Source organism: Trachemys scripta, chromosome 9 (assembly GCF_013100865.1).
Source record: "Trachemys scripta elegans isolate TJP31775 chromosome 9, CAS_Tse_1.0, whole genome shotgun sequence".
Classification (NCBI taxonomy): Eukaryota; Metazoa; Chordata; order Testudines; family Emydidae; genus Trachemys; species Trachemys scripta.
Window position 1 is genome coordinate 29,484,831 of NC_048306.1, and position 13,236 is coordinate 29,498,066.

A 13,236-nucleotide genomic window follows, 5' to 3' on the forward strand; every position below is an offset into this window, starting at 1 on the left:
TGAAATTGGTACAACCCCTAGCATGGACAGTTATAGCAGCATAAAGGTGCCTTTACACTAGTATAACTTATTCCCATAAGGGAAAAGGATAAGCTCAAGTGGGATGAGGCATCTTGAAACAAGTTGCATCACTTGGGAGATGTGAGTGTTGTAACATTTTAATTATATGGGTGTAGTTAAAGTATACAAGCCCTTAGAACAGCATTTTAATCCTGAATGCTGAACACTTGGAATATATTGTAAATGGCTGATTTATTATTCATAAAAAAGCAACAACTGAGTGGAGATGGGATGTACCAGGGAATGAAGAGCAGATGATTAGGATTTACTTTCCTTTTTTAAAAATTATTGTTGAGGCACTTGTAGATACACAAGTCCTTAAGAAGCTATCTGAAATGCAGATACTGCATGCCTGCAACACTTCTCATACTTAAAATAGAAAATTCAAATATTGGGCTAAATTTAATTACCATGGTTAATACATTTTTCTTTTTCTTTTAAATGGCACCCGCTGTATTTCAGCTACTCATGTCATTCTATATAATTAAGAAGTCTCTTTTCTTAGGCTTATTCTGGTCATTTCAAAATTCAGGACTATAATTCAGACATTTTCTACAGTGCAATGACAAAAGGATATTTTCTATTTGAGCTTCAGCCACTGTTTTATTACAAATATATTTTACTACCTATGTATAGCAATGCAACAAATCATAAAATACACTACATTTTCTTTTATTGTATTGTCTTTATAAAAAAAGGTAGCTCAGCCTCTCTCCATTTTAGGCTTCCTATATAATATTACATTTTAGAGAAAAAGCTTTTAAAAAAATTCCATGCACTCCCCATTGGAAAGCTGCCCTCCAAAATGAATATAATGTTCTCAAGAGGAGCAGCTTTAAAACTTCTCAAAAATTTCAATTAGTTAAGTTTAACTAAAAATATATCCAATTATTTCAAGGGCGGCTTTAAAATCTGGTAACAAAGTCTGTGTTACCATCTCTGGAAGTAAAATAAATCTAATGTCATGCCAGTATATGAATCAATGAATTGCATCTAAAATTGATGTGGTGTCTCCTTTTTGGTACCTAATAAATTTTCTAAATACCACCTTATATTCTTTCTCTGAGCACCTCTATTTCTTCCACCAGCAGCAAACCTGAAATTGCCTGTAATCTATAAAGCACTTTGGCCTAATGAGTTTTTACCTTCAGGATCTCTCAGAGTTCATCACTAGTCCGTCACATACTTCCCTCTGCTAGTTTTATCATTTCATTATCTATATTGACCAATTCTCTTTTTTCTGGCACGTGCTTGGCGTCTTGCCTGCTATCATTTCTGCCACCCAATCCAATGGTCATATTCAGCCAAAGCAACTCCAAATACACTCACCCTCCCTTAAACACATTCCAGTGTGACTAACGTACTCAAATACTTCCTTTGCTCAAAAGCAAAGCCATTTTACATTTTCTGTTGTCTATTAAGGCACTTGGATTCTTCAGTCTCTGAAATCTTTGTAATGTCTTAACTTCCTCTTTTTACTTTTGCCATTTTATTTTCCACATATTTTCTAACTCAGCCCATAAACTTTAGAGGGCACAGAATGCCTCAGGCAAACTACTCTCTCATTCCAGGTTTGGAGAGCATATCACTACATCCTTTGACACCTTCAGTAGCTTCCAGATAGTCACAAAATCCAAAATCCAATTCAAATTATCAAAAATAAGATGTATGCATTATCCAAAAGAGAAAAATTCATGTATAGCATATCATGTTAGCAAATACCTCAGTAAAAAGTTACTTTATAACATTTTGCAAACCAGCAGCAATATACTATGGAAAAAAGGGGGAAAAAAATAAGTGAAATTGAAAAAAATAAAGGAGTGGGAGTTTGAGAAGCAGAATTTAATATTGAAGTGAAAAGGTCAAAACATACTTTGAAACTTAATCCATAAAAGTAAATAGGGTGAAAACACAGCAGCACTATCAAAACTACAGGTAACTGAATGAACACACAGCTGTGTAACTTTTCAGTGAAACGCACTACCTTGGTATTCATCGGGATGTTGTTCATAGTCCAAACAAAATGTCAAAAATTTCATTAGCATTCTCTTTTCCACCATAGTGAGCTTTTTGCTGTTGAAGACATCTGCTCTGGAACAAGGTACCTGGAAAATAATATTTTAATAGTTTTTCAAAGGGAAGAAAGGAAAGAGATTATTTGTTATACTGATTACCTGCTGAGCATTTTAAAATTCATGTAGTCCCAATAACCAGAATATCCCGATACTTTGTTTTTCTTTATTTCCCATCAGCTTCAATGGCATCTTTGCTGACTGCAGAGATAGTTAAATATAAACAACTTTTCTTAACTTTGCCAAATAACTCCTGTTGCCATTATTAGACCAATGGCATTTCCCTCCTAACCAGGAGCAAATGACAGATCAAATCTAGCTCTGTAGTCTGAAAACTTAAAATTGGCTTTTTTTCTGAGCTTTAACTGCTGAGTCAATAGTAGTTTGATGTGATCTTAAGATCTAAGGCAGTAGTCTACTCAGTTCCACATGCTTCTTTCAGCAGAACAATATCCTAACATTTAATTGATGAAGTGAGACAATAGAAGTACCTGCTTATCACACCAGAGAGCAAATAGTATTTTTCCTGGAAAATGTGTCTAACAGCTCCAAAACATCTCATGAATATCAATTTCAATTCATTTATATTTAAGAAAGAATTGATTCAACTTATATAGTGCATTCTTCTACAGTACCTGTTCCACTCTTCCTTCTTGAAATGCAAGAATCCTGGTGACATTTTTGAACTCCGCGTAACGGCTAACATTAGACTTAGTTAGGAGGTCAATTAATAGTCCCCGGGAATAGAGCAGCTGTAGAAATCAAGAAAATAAAATACCTGAGGATAAAGAAAAACCAAGCACTTACAACAAAACGAAACAGTTACCTCAGTCATATCAGATTGATAGCCTCTTTCCGATAATTGCTTATAAGTAAGTACTGTGAAATAGGAGGATATGAAGAAATACAAAGACTCCAGAATAAGAACATTTTATCAGTGGGACGGATGAGACACACAAAAGTAGCTGAAGGATGGCATTCCATAAGAAAGTATGTTCCTACCCAACAGTGATATGGTTTTATTGGTTTGGTGAAACCAGAAAGGGTGACAGATCGGTAATTTCTTATTGTGGTCATGAGATCTCATACGTCTTGAGAAAGTGTAATCATGAGATATGTGAATGGATAATGAACAACTTTTCTAAGTCAAAGTTATGACCAGGAAAGTGGCCAGGCCTTAATGTTCAAAAAAACCATATAGGAGCCCTGACTGTTCACCAGAATTACCTCAACTCCTCTTACCTGGATCAAGGTCATCCTCTCTTGTTATTCCCATTATTGGTTGCTTGGGAAAAATATATGGATTTGTGGACGTGACAAAGAAGCAGTACCTTAGAAAGGAGGGCTGAAAGATGGACCAAAGGTCAGAATGACTTCACTTGACCAGGATTAGATAATGCAATTGGGGTTTGAAATGTCTGATACACAGAGGTCTTGTGGGATTATACCAGCCTGAATTTCACCCTTAAAAGGGTAAGTATACAAGGAAGTGTGCGCTCTCCAAGGTCACCATAATGATAAAGATGGCTTATTTCCCTACTTTTCCTCCCACCAAAACCAGCATTGATATCGCAGACCAGCCAGTTGACCAGAGGATGATGTCCACAAGCATGACTGTACTTGAGAGAGAAGACAGGTCCCCAGAACTGCTATTTCTAACTGATGCTGAAGCTCCACAAAGCAAGTGAGCCGAAGAGAAAAACCCCCTCCCCCCCCAAGTAACTTATCTTTTTGTTTCCTTAACTGGATACCTGAATACCTATGCAGGGAAGCCTGCCAGAAAAGACTTGTCAACTGTTTTTTTGGAGGGATGGGGGTGGAGAATGTATGTGTGGCTAGTAATAGTATGTCTACACAGCACAGTTACCCTCAGACTGTTTTAAGCCCAAGCCCCCTATCATTCACACACAAATCAGTCTCACTCAGGCCTGCAATCCCAATGCAACTTGGGTCCAACCCCTTTCATTTTGCAGTGTCAACACAGCTCAAGCAGCAGACCCAAGACAGATGGTCTGTATAGTGCTGTATGAACGTTTGCATGGTTATGAGACCTGGGTCCAGCAACCATAAACCTAGGTTTACAATGCAGAGTAGACGCCTGAGTGAAGCTTGGCAACAGAGTCCACAAACACGGGCCCCATAGACTCAGTTTACCATACAGCACAGACATATCCTAACAAAATGAACATATAACCCTATAGTACAACCTAGGCTGAAAGCAAATCTTACCACAGATTACTAGAGGTTGCCTGGGATGTGTGATTATTCCAACCTTAACCTCTATTGTATCCCCAAAAGAAAGTAAGCTACTAAATAAACTACATAGAGATTGAACAATTTACTTAGCCTATCCTTGGTGTTATCTTAATTTTGTGATTTTATTACTGATTATGCTCATGTAATGATTTGACCAATTGTTGTTCTCAAATGGTTTTCTTTTTAATTAAAGAATTTTAATTTGTACTATGGTTAACTCCTTGATTTGACTAATTTGATTTACATTCAAGTATCAGAGGGGTAGCCGTGTTAGTCTGGATCTGTAAAAGCAGCAAAGAGTCCTGTGGCACCTTATAGACTAACAGACGTATTGGAGCAGACTAACAGACAAAAGCTCGTGCTCCAATACGTCTGTTAGTCTATAAGGTGCCACAGGACTCTCCGCTGCTTGATTTACATTGTATTCTTAATCTGTTTCTCATATTATTTACTGCTTTAGGGAAGTATAATAAATTAGTTAACTTTACAGTTCCTTATATTCTTGAATAAAAGTAAAAAAATATGAAATTGGTTTTCTCTGATCAAATGTTGATTAGGTAAATACAACCCTAAAGGAACTTTTAAGTAAACATTATTAAAACATTTGACTCAGGTCCCGAACAGCCTATTATTACTACATAGAGAATGTGCACTCTCTGTATTACGCATCATGCTTCCCTAAAATTTTATTTAACAATCTATTTCCAAACATAATTTGGCATTTCTTCCTTTTCTTGAGTAAACAATTGTTATTTATGTCTCTCCTCTATGAGTTAAATATAATTGTGTTATATTCCCCAAAATGCATGTCCCCTCTAATTAAAAATTCCTTGAAGTTTTTCAAAAGCTTAGTCCCTGCTTTTATTTCATTCAATTGCTGAATGAAGCTAGCCATATTTAGCCATAAAACCTTATAACCCGCTTTGTTTTACTCTTTGTATAACCTAGAAATTTATTGCACACTGTTGGGAGGACATGAATGTAACCACTAGTACAAGATGGATTACTGAATTTAAAAGTAATGCCCCACTGGAGAAAATTGCATATACAGTGCTATCATTCTAAAAGTTTTGTGGCCCTGAGTGCAGAAATTTGTCAAGTTCCATAAGAGATGCAAAAATCCTGGCTGCCATCTCAGATTTCAAGTTCTGAAGAGCCACGCCTTTGGAGTGAGTTTTAATGATTCCTTTTCAAGATAAAGGTCTACTGGAACACTACCTTGGGCAGCCTGGGACAGTCTTAAAGAGTCTCAATGCCAAATGTGAACAGCTGAGATTTACCATAGCGTTTTGTTGCCCTTACTCCTTATGTCTTCCTCTGCCAGACCATTTCTTCTACCTTTGTTTAGCTCCTTTCATTCTACCTTCATTTGTCCTACACTGTATCCTAGCTTTAGATCATTCTTGAGATGTTATCTGTTAAGGTGTTTCTCCCTTGCTTGTGTATGTCCCCCTAGAGATCCAATTGAGACAGTTGGGTGCTCTGGTGTGCCCACTGCCTGTCAATTATGAGCTCTGGAATTTTGTGGAATTAGCATTATCTGCAATATATTTGCCAATATTTTAGGTCATATATCCCAATGCCTAGACCAATGTGCTCTATAAAACAATATTCGCTATTTTAGTTACCGTAAATTGTTAATTATAGAACCTTAAATATCATTGTGACAGCACATAATGGGGAAATCTGCATTTGAAGTGCTGAGAATCTAGCAAAAAATGTTTTTTTGTAATTTTTACTAAGCTTTTATTATGTTATTGAAGAAATTGTTTATTTTCCAGCTCCCGATATTGAATAATAAAATTCAGTTTCTGAATTCGGAAACATCTCCTACACACACTATGGATGTGATCCAAAGCTCACTGAAGTCAACATAAAAGCAAACATTTTTCTATAACTTTATGTATACTGTACATATACTGTGAAGTAGCCAAAGAGCAAAGAACCTGGTTTTGAGAAATAACTCTGTGTTCTAATTAAAAACAACACAAGAGCAGGAATTCAGAACAATGATGAACACACAGCTTCACTCAGCTTAATTGTTATATTAAGGACTAATTGCCTCTAATATTTTTCAATAGGCACGTTACTACAATCCACTGTGTCAATGGCATGAAAACTAAAAATTCTCTAATAAATACTTGTTAATGAAGAACCAGGACGGCTTCAAAGGAGCAATTTCTGGGGTTCAGGAAAGTGTGCTTAAAATAACTCCATATGCTGGATATGAAAAATACTCTACATCATGAAAAATTCTGAAGTTCTCATTTAGATGAACTTCTGTTGCTAAATATAGCTTTGTTCCTTTTTATCTTAAATATTGCAGTCAGAAAACAGTTTTAGACCTCTGACTTGAGTTCTCAATTACAGGGAAATATGCTTTTACAGCTTTACTTCTAAGCTAATATTTTTTGGTTTCATTAGTTTAAAACACCCAGGCCTTCAAGACCACACATTGTGATGTGTTGCTGAACAGACATTTTAAAAGAAAGTATAACATGTATACCACTTTAGAGCCCAAATTCTTTTCCCCAGTGATGTTATGATCACCTTGTTAAACCCTTAAACGTCCACAAAGTATATTCAATTTTTTTAATGAAGTAAATGTATTTTTATGAAGAAAGTCAATTAGTTCCTACCTTGGAAACTAAATCAATATTAAATCTCCTGCCTTCTTTAACAATTTGCGTGTAAGTAATTTTCTTTGGGTCCAAGGCAGCAGCTTCTGCAGTTGATACATTTTCTGTTTTTCCTGTTTCCAAAGCAGACTGGTCAAAAGTTGCATCACAGAGGTTCTCTCTCTCAGAGGTCATTTCTGCATCCTTCCTTTCTGTCATACTCTCCGGATCATTGCACGTAACACTTTCTGGAGATATTTCACAGCTCTCGGTCCCTAATGACTGGCTTTCCACAGGCAGGCACTCTTTTTCAGACTCCTGAGCAGCCTCGCTAGTATCAGAAGCTCCAAAGGCAGGCAGCTTTGACAATGCACCAGCTTCTTTAACATCTTCAGCTAAATCCTGACTGATTAAAACACAAAAAGAGTCTTTAAAATAGTCTTAAAACTGAACTTATTTCCAGCAACATGAGGAGTTACTGCAAGGAATGGAAAATGTTAGCAGCCCTTTCATGAAAACTGTTAGATTCATCTGACTGATCCAAATCAGGTGTCTTATTTGGATCAGCTGAACTACTCTGGTTCTCGGATTATAAAGCTATTACTCATGTGGGTTACTTTAATATATCAAATAGTAGACTTGCAGACTCCATATCTGTATTCTTATTTTGCATAAAAAAACCAAAAGAGACTGGGCAAATTAACAGAACAAATAACTCTTAAAACTCTCAACATGATAAACAATGCAGCAGATGTTAGTTCCCAAAACAGAACAACAACAAGGAGTGTGATATTAAAAATAAACAGATACTGAAAGGTAATCTGAAATGTTTTTATATGGATACAAAAACCTATTGGAAAGCCTAAGATATTTGAAAATCAAAGTAATTTAAGACAAAGGGACTACTCTCAGAATAAGGCATACTTGATTTGAGTAGCAATATTATGACTGATTCTATCAATTCTTCAGGAAAAATACAAAATTGTGAACTGAAGTTTTGGCACATAAGAGCTTTCAGTATATTTTTTGGCCTTAATCCTGCAATCTGATCTATGTAAATCAGCCCTTATTCCAGTGTGGAGTCTCACTGAAGACCCATGTGGTTCAGATTTCTGTATTCAGGGCTTAAGTATGTACAATTCAGTCACTTTATAAATAATTTATAAATGAGACTTTAATATAAAGGATTAATGAATAAATAGTTAATCAATTGTCAGATTCTTATGGAATCCAATAAGTACCTTATAATCATGATTTATAATCTATTACCGTTTTTGATGTGCTTATAACCATCACTACTTGTGTAACACATTTATAACATCTATTAATAATTTATTAACCCATTAATAACCATGTGTGACCCATATAACAATGTCCTTTTCAGGATATGTGTATTCTGTAAACCTAGGGAAAGCCCAAGGAAAAGTTCTACTCTTGCTTCGTATCAGTACCATGCATACCTTGGGCCCCCATACTTCCTACAAAATGTGGCTCATCCCCGCCTCCACATGAGTTTTCTCCCTGTTAGCGCGTGCTTTTATCTTCTGAAGGGCCACCACCTGTCCGAGTAGGCATAGAGCCTCATTCTCCCAGCCTCCCTGCTTTCAGCTGTTGGCTACTGCGCTAACATTAGGTCTAACCCACCATGCTCCTGGCTCCTGCTGCAAGCTCATTCTGCTCACTACTAATTTATGGGTTGAGGCTAAGGTGGGACCTAGAAACAGAATAGGAAAGACTCACTAAGAACACCAGTGAGCAACAACAGAAAGTCATGCTTCTTCTCTACCAGGAACCTAAGTAGGACTCACCACAAGCAGACTCCCAACCTATCCCTGCCTCCCAGCCGCCATAGATTCTTCTTCCTCAACATCTCCTTAACAAAACCCTGGAAATTAGCCACTCAGGTGACAGGAACATGGGAAACGGCCAGTCTCCTCAAGTATCAATTTTTTTTTTTTTTTTTTTTTTTTAAAAGCAGTATAGTTCACTTGTTAACCAAATACAAACAGGCATCCAGAACGCCATTAAACTTAGGTTGTATCTAATCATCAGGAAATAAGCTTAAGTAAAATATTATAATGAAGGCATGTCTTTGTACAGTTCTGATTAATCTAATATGCCTACAGTAAAGGCCACCTGGTCAGAGAAGGGAGGTCACCCTAAGTAGCAAGTATTTTGCTCAGTCTTCCTCATTTTCATAATGAAAAAATTCTTTAAAATTCCCTTTATAAAGCAGAACTCCACATTTAATCTCATCTGTCTTTTTTATCTTGGTCTTCAATGAAGTCTACCTCAGCAACTAATACTTTTGAACTTGAAATTTTAGTTTATGCTACCAACTGAGATGAATCAAATCAATGTCATTATAAGTGAAAGAAATTCAGCAACAATTTTGCATTATCTTTTTATCTTTCTACCACAAGCCATTAAGGCCCTGAATAAACATTTTAAGCTCAGCTGAAAACTAATGAACTGTGATTTTAAAGGTGATCTGCAAGAGTACAGTTTATAATTCCAGTGGCTATCGAGATTTTTTATATATATATATATATATAAAAAATTCTCTTAATTGCAAGGGGTATTCAGCACAGTTACCAAAATGCAACTCTTTCCTCAGAGGTGGGAGCACTTTGTCAGAGTCAGCATTGAAAGAAAACCCTAGACACTTTTAAGGATTGCAACACCCCACTCTACAGGCTTGAGGAGGGTTCTGTGTCTGATTGGTTGTACAGAAGTGCAGCATAAACCTACTGGCTCCTGCATACGTAAGGGGATGGCTTATAAGCCCTTCTCCAAACCATTCTGGATTGGGAAGAAAAGGCTACTGCAAGGAAGCAGCAGGCAGAGGCACTGGCATGGTTACATGTGGTCGCATCTCTCCTGACACATGATTTTGAGTGGTAAAAACAACAGCTAATCACATTGGAAACTCCCCAAAATTGGTAATAGTTTTTCTATTAAATGGGGCATAATAAACACCAGTATAGTTTGGTAGAAAGGCACTCATTCTGGTCCATTTGTAAAAGTCACATATGGCTCTAGTGCACACACGCAATGCAGCTATTCTCAACCTATGTCAATAAAACTTTTATACCATATCATTATATATTCCAAATCCATCATAAACATACAATATACATAAATATTTATACATACACTTGTACTAGAACAGTCAAATGAAAATAATTCACACGTAAGTGTTCACACGAAAAAGCTGAAATGATGATTTTGCTGCAAGTGTCATTTTTATTTTGATTTACATTAACTTTTTATGCAATATTCTGTTTCCTCTAGATAGTGTTAAATGTCTAGCTACAATATCTTAAATGATACAGTATGACGACTTTTTTCTTTAGAAAATATTTTTAAAATTCATCTCTGCTAACTTGTATTGCTAAAAATCAATTCAATATTGTTGAGCTATTTATTTGTATAACAGGATATCATGTTTGTGTAAACTTAATGTATAAGCTATAAATATTTATTTAAACATTAAAATGAAGGTCTTACTTCATCGTAGCTGTATCCTTACATATGAAGTTCTGCTCTGTCAACATGCAGATGTTGTGGAAGCCTCAAGTTGAAGTCACAGAACTATTTCACTTTAAGCAAAAATTCATTGTAACCCGAGTTCAATTTGGACTTTGCAAAGCATTCTACCTCACTCTAAATGGAAGTTTACTTTATCAAACTTCCACCAGATAAGGAAGTTTCACTGTACTAACGTATTTTAAAATCTATTCAATTCTCCCTTAATGAACATCTCAATTTGTATGATTTTCAGGTCTACTCATTTTATAATAAAAGCCCAGCCCCTTTATATAAAACCGAACTCATGACATCTTTCCTATAGGAATAACCATCCCTGAATAATGTAACAACTGTGTCTATAAAAAAAGAAAAATCACTCAAATTAAACCTTTGGGCAGACAATTTTCTACTAATTCACAAAAAGGATACATCTGCAGGCAAATTGTTGTGTAAATTTTGAATATTATCTACCACCATTCATCAATTAATGGTAGTAACAAAGGAATATCTCAAAGTGAATGTGTCTTATTAATGCCTTGTAACAGCCACCCCTTCAGATAGGTCAAATGAAAAATTGCCAACCAGCTGGTTAATTTATTCAGCACAGGTGTTCACTATTTATTTTTCAGCCATTTTCCTTTTTTCAATACAGCTTGTTGCAGAAACAGTATTCTTTTCCTTTGATGGATGCACTTTGTTCTGGGGCCATTCATTTCAAATTTGCACAGTATATATTATACTGCTACCCAGCTGTTTATTCTTTCAAAATAAATGTTTAATGGTTACTTCATAGGCGTTATAAAGTTAAGAAACAACAACAAAATCCAGACAGAACATGTAAGCTGTCAGAAGTACCATGATCAACTCTCTCAAAAAAAGTTTAAAGTTGTTTAGGCAAACTTTTTCTTTGCTATTTTTATCCAACTACCAGCTCTATTTGGAGGCAGAAAGAGGAGCAAACATGGTGTTATTAAATGACCTAGACTTAGTTAGATGCTTAAAAGAAAACTAGAACTAATCTGGAAATTCAGATTAAGATTCTCTTGTACAAATTGTGAAATATTTGAAAACATTTTTAGTTAACCCATTTTTGAGTCTGCTGTTGGTCAGAGCCATTTTTCAGCACGCAACCTCTTTGGCAATTAGTTATACCAGAGAGATTAAAACTTTTAATCCTACTTCAGTACTAGTTTTGAACATTTATTATGATAAAGTTATGTCAGTGATAATATAACTGGGATTAGTCCCAGTAATTTTAAAAGACAAATGGAACCTTTACATTTTATCTGCATCATAACCTAGTGTGCGAACCTCAACTTTTGAATATCCTACACAATACCCTGTTAAACATTTTATCACCTTTCAGTGCTGAACTAGTATTTAAAAGGTACATATGGACTGGTTTCTGATACTTACATTAGGCTCCCAAATTCAAAGTAGATAAACCACAAAAATGCTTAGCTGAATTTACCCTACATTAAAAGGGACCCTTCATTCATGATAATTCAATCTAAAATATCATGCTAATCTTAAAATTTGTTTATTGTCTGAATTGTTAAGAACTGAAATTGGTTATCACTCTTGCAATTTTTGTATCAATGTTAATTATATTACTGAACTACTGTTTGGACACATTCATTTTACCTATGTTCTTCTATTTACAACTGCCATGAAAAGAGAGATTTTAGTTAAAAGCGTCAAGATATTCTCTATGGCATCTTTGCATCTTCTTGGTCTGCATTCAGGTAAAGTACAATACATAAATATAGTAGTTCACAGATGGTGAACACCTCTAAACACACCTTATTACTGGTTTCCAATCAGAAATGAACTATTAGCCTTTTATTCACTAAGTTGTCCAACATGTTTATTACATCAAATCTGAAGCGAAGCCAGTAAAGGATCAGCCAGCTTCAACTAAGTACAGGAGACTTAAGTATGGAACTTTTGGAGAGCAATTTATAATTCTTAGTTTTTTCATTAACCCAAAAGGATATAGATGAAAGAGAAAAAAATCACTTATATTGAGATCACAATGTAATTAATCATTCACAATATAAAAAGCTATACCAAGGAATTTTGTTTATATATCTTCCACACTACTTATACTTACCTAGCATAGCAGACATCTTCTACATGCTGAATGGTGTTATCCTTCTTATTAAGAGAAATAGCTTCTTCTGTTTCAAGGATCAATTTTCTCCAATCTTCACTGTCCTCTCTGACATCAGTCTTTTCCTTACAAAGAAATACAAGATGATAGGAAATTTTTTGAACTCTACTTTAATTTTTTAATTAAACTTAAAATATTACCAACCTGGATGCTATTGTAAATTGAAATAAACTTCAGTTCCGTCAAATCTAACTTTCTAGTGATGTTTTTGAGGAAAATTTCCTTTTTATGCCACTGTACAGTTTAAATTTGTAGTTTCCCATAGCTAGATATTAATTCAGCTTAGATAGGAGCACAGGTGTGCACTAATAAAAGTATTTAAAATAAGAGCTGGCATTTATAATTTGTGGTGAAATACAAGGTTTCAAAGTACCATAATACATCTTTTGACTGATTTAGTATTTGATGACTTTCTACTGGAAGTTTATCAAGCAAGTTAAGGTAAAAATAGAGACAACTCGTACATTTTCTTTTTCAAATTTGTAGACCTATTTATGTCAGGCAGATGTTGACATGGTACATTAAA

General features: G+C 35.2%; 1 protein-coding gene across 1 annotated transcript in view; it reads right to left on the reverse strand.

Annotated features, from left to right (window-relative positions):
• Positions 1 to 13,236, reverse strand: part of CHM (CHM Rab escort protein) — a 153,391-nt gene that overhangs the window by 91,673 nt on the left and 48,482 nt on the right. Inside the window, exons 4-7 of the mRNA XM_034781536.1 lie at positions 12,651 to 12,775; positions 7,028 to 7,412; positions 2,768 to 2,884; positions 2,045 to 2,165 (exon numbers count right to left, since the gene is read on the reverse strand). Of these exons, the coding sequence (XP_034637427.1) occupies positions 2,045 to 2,165; positions 2,768 to 2,884; positions 7,028 to 7,412; positions 12,651 to 12,775 (748 nt within the window). The remainder of the gene's footprint in view (positions 1 to 2,044; positions 2,166 to 2,767; positions 2,885 to 7,027; positions 7,413 to 12,650; positions 12,776 to 13,236) is intronic.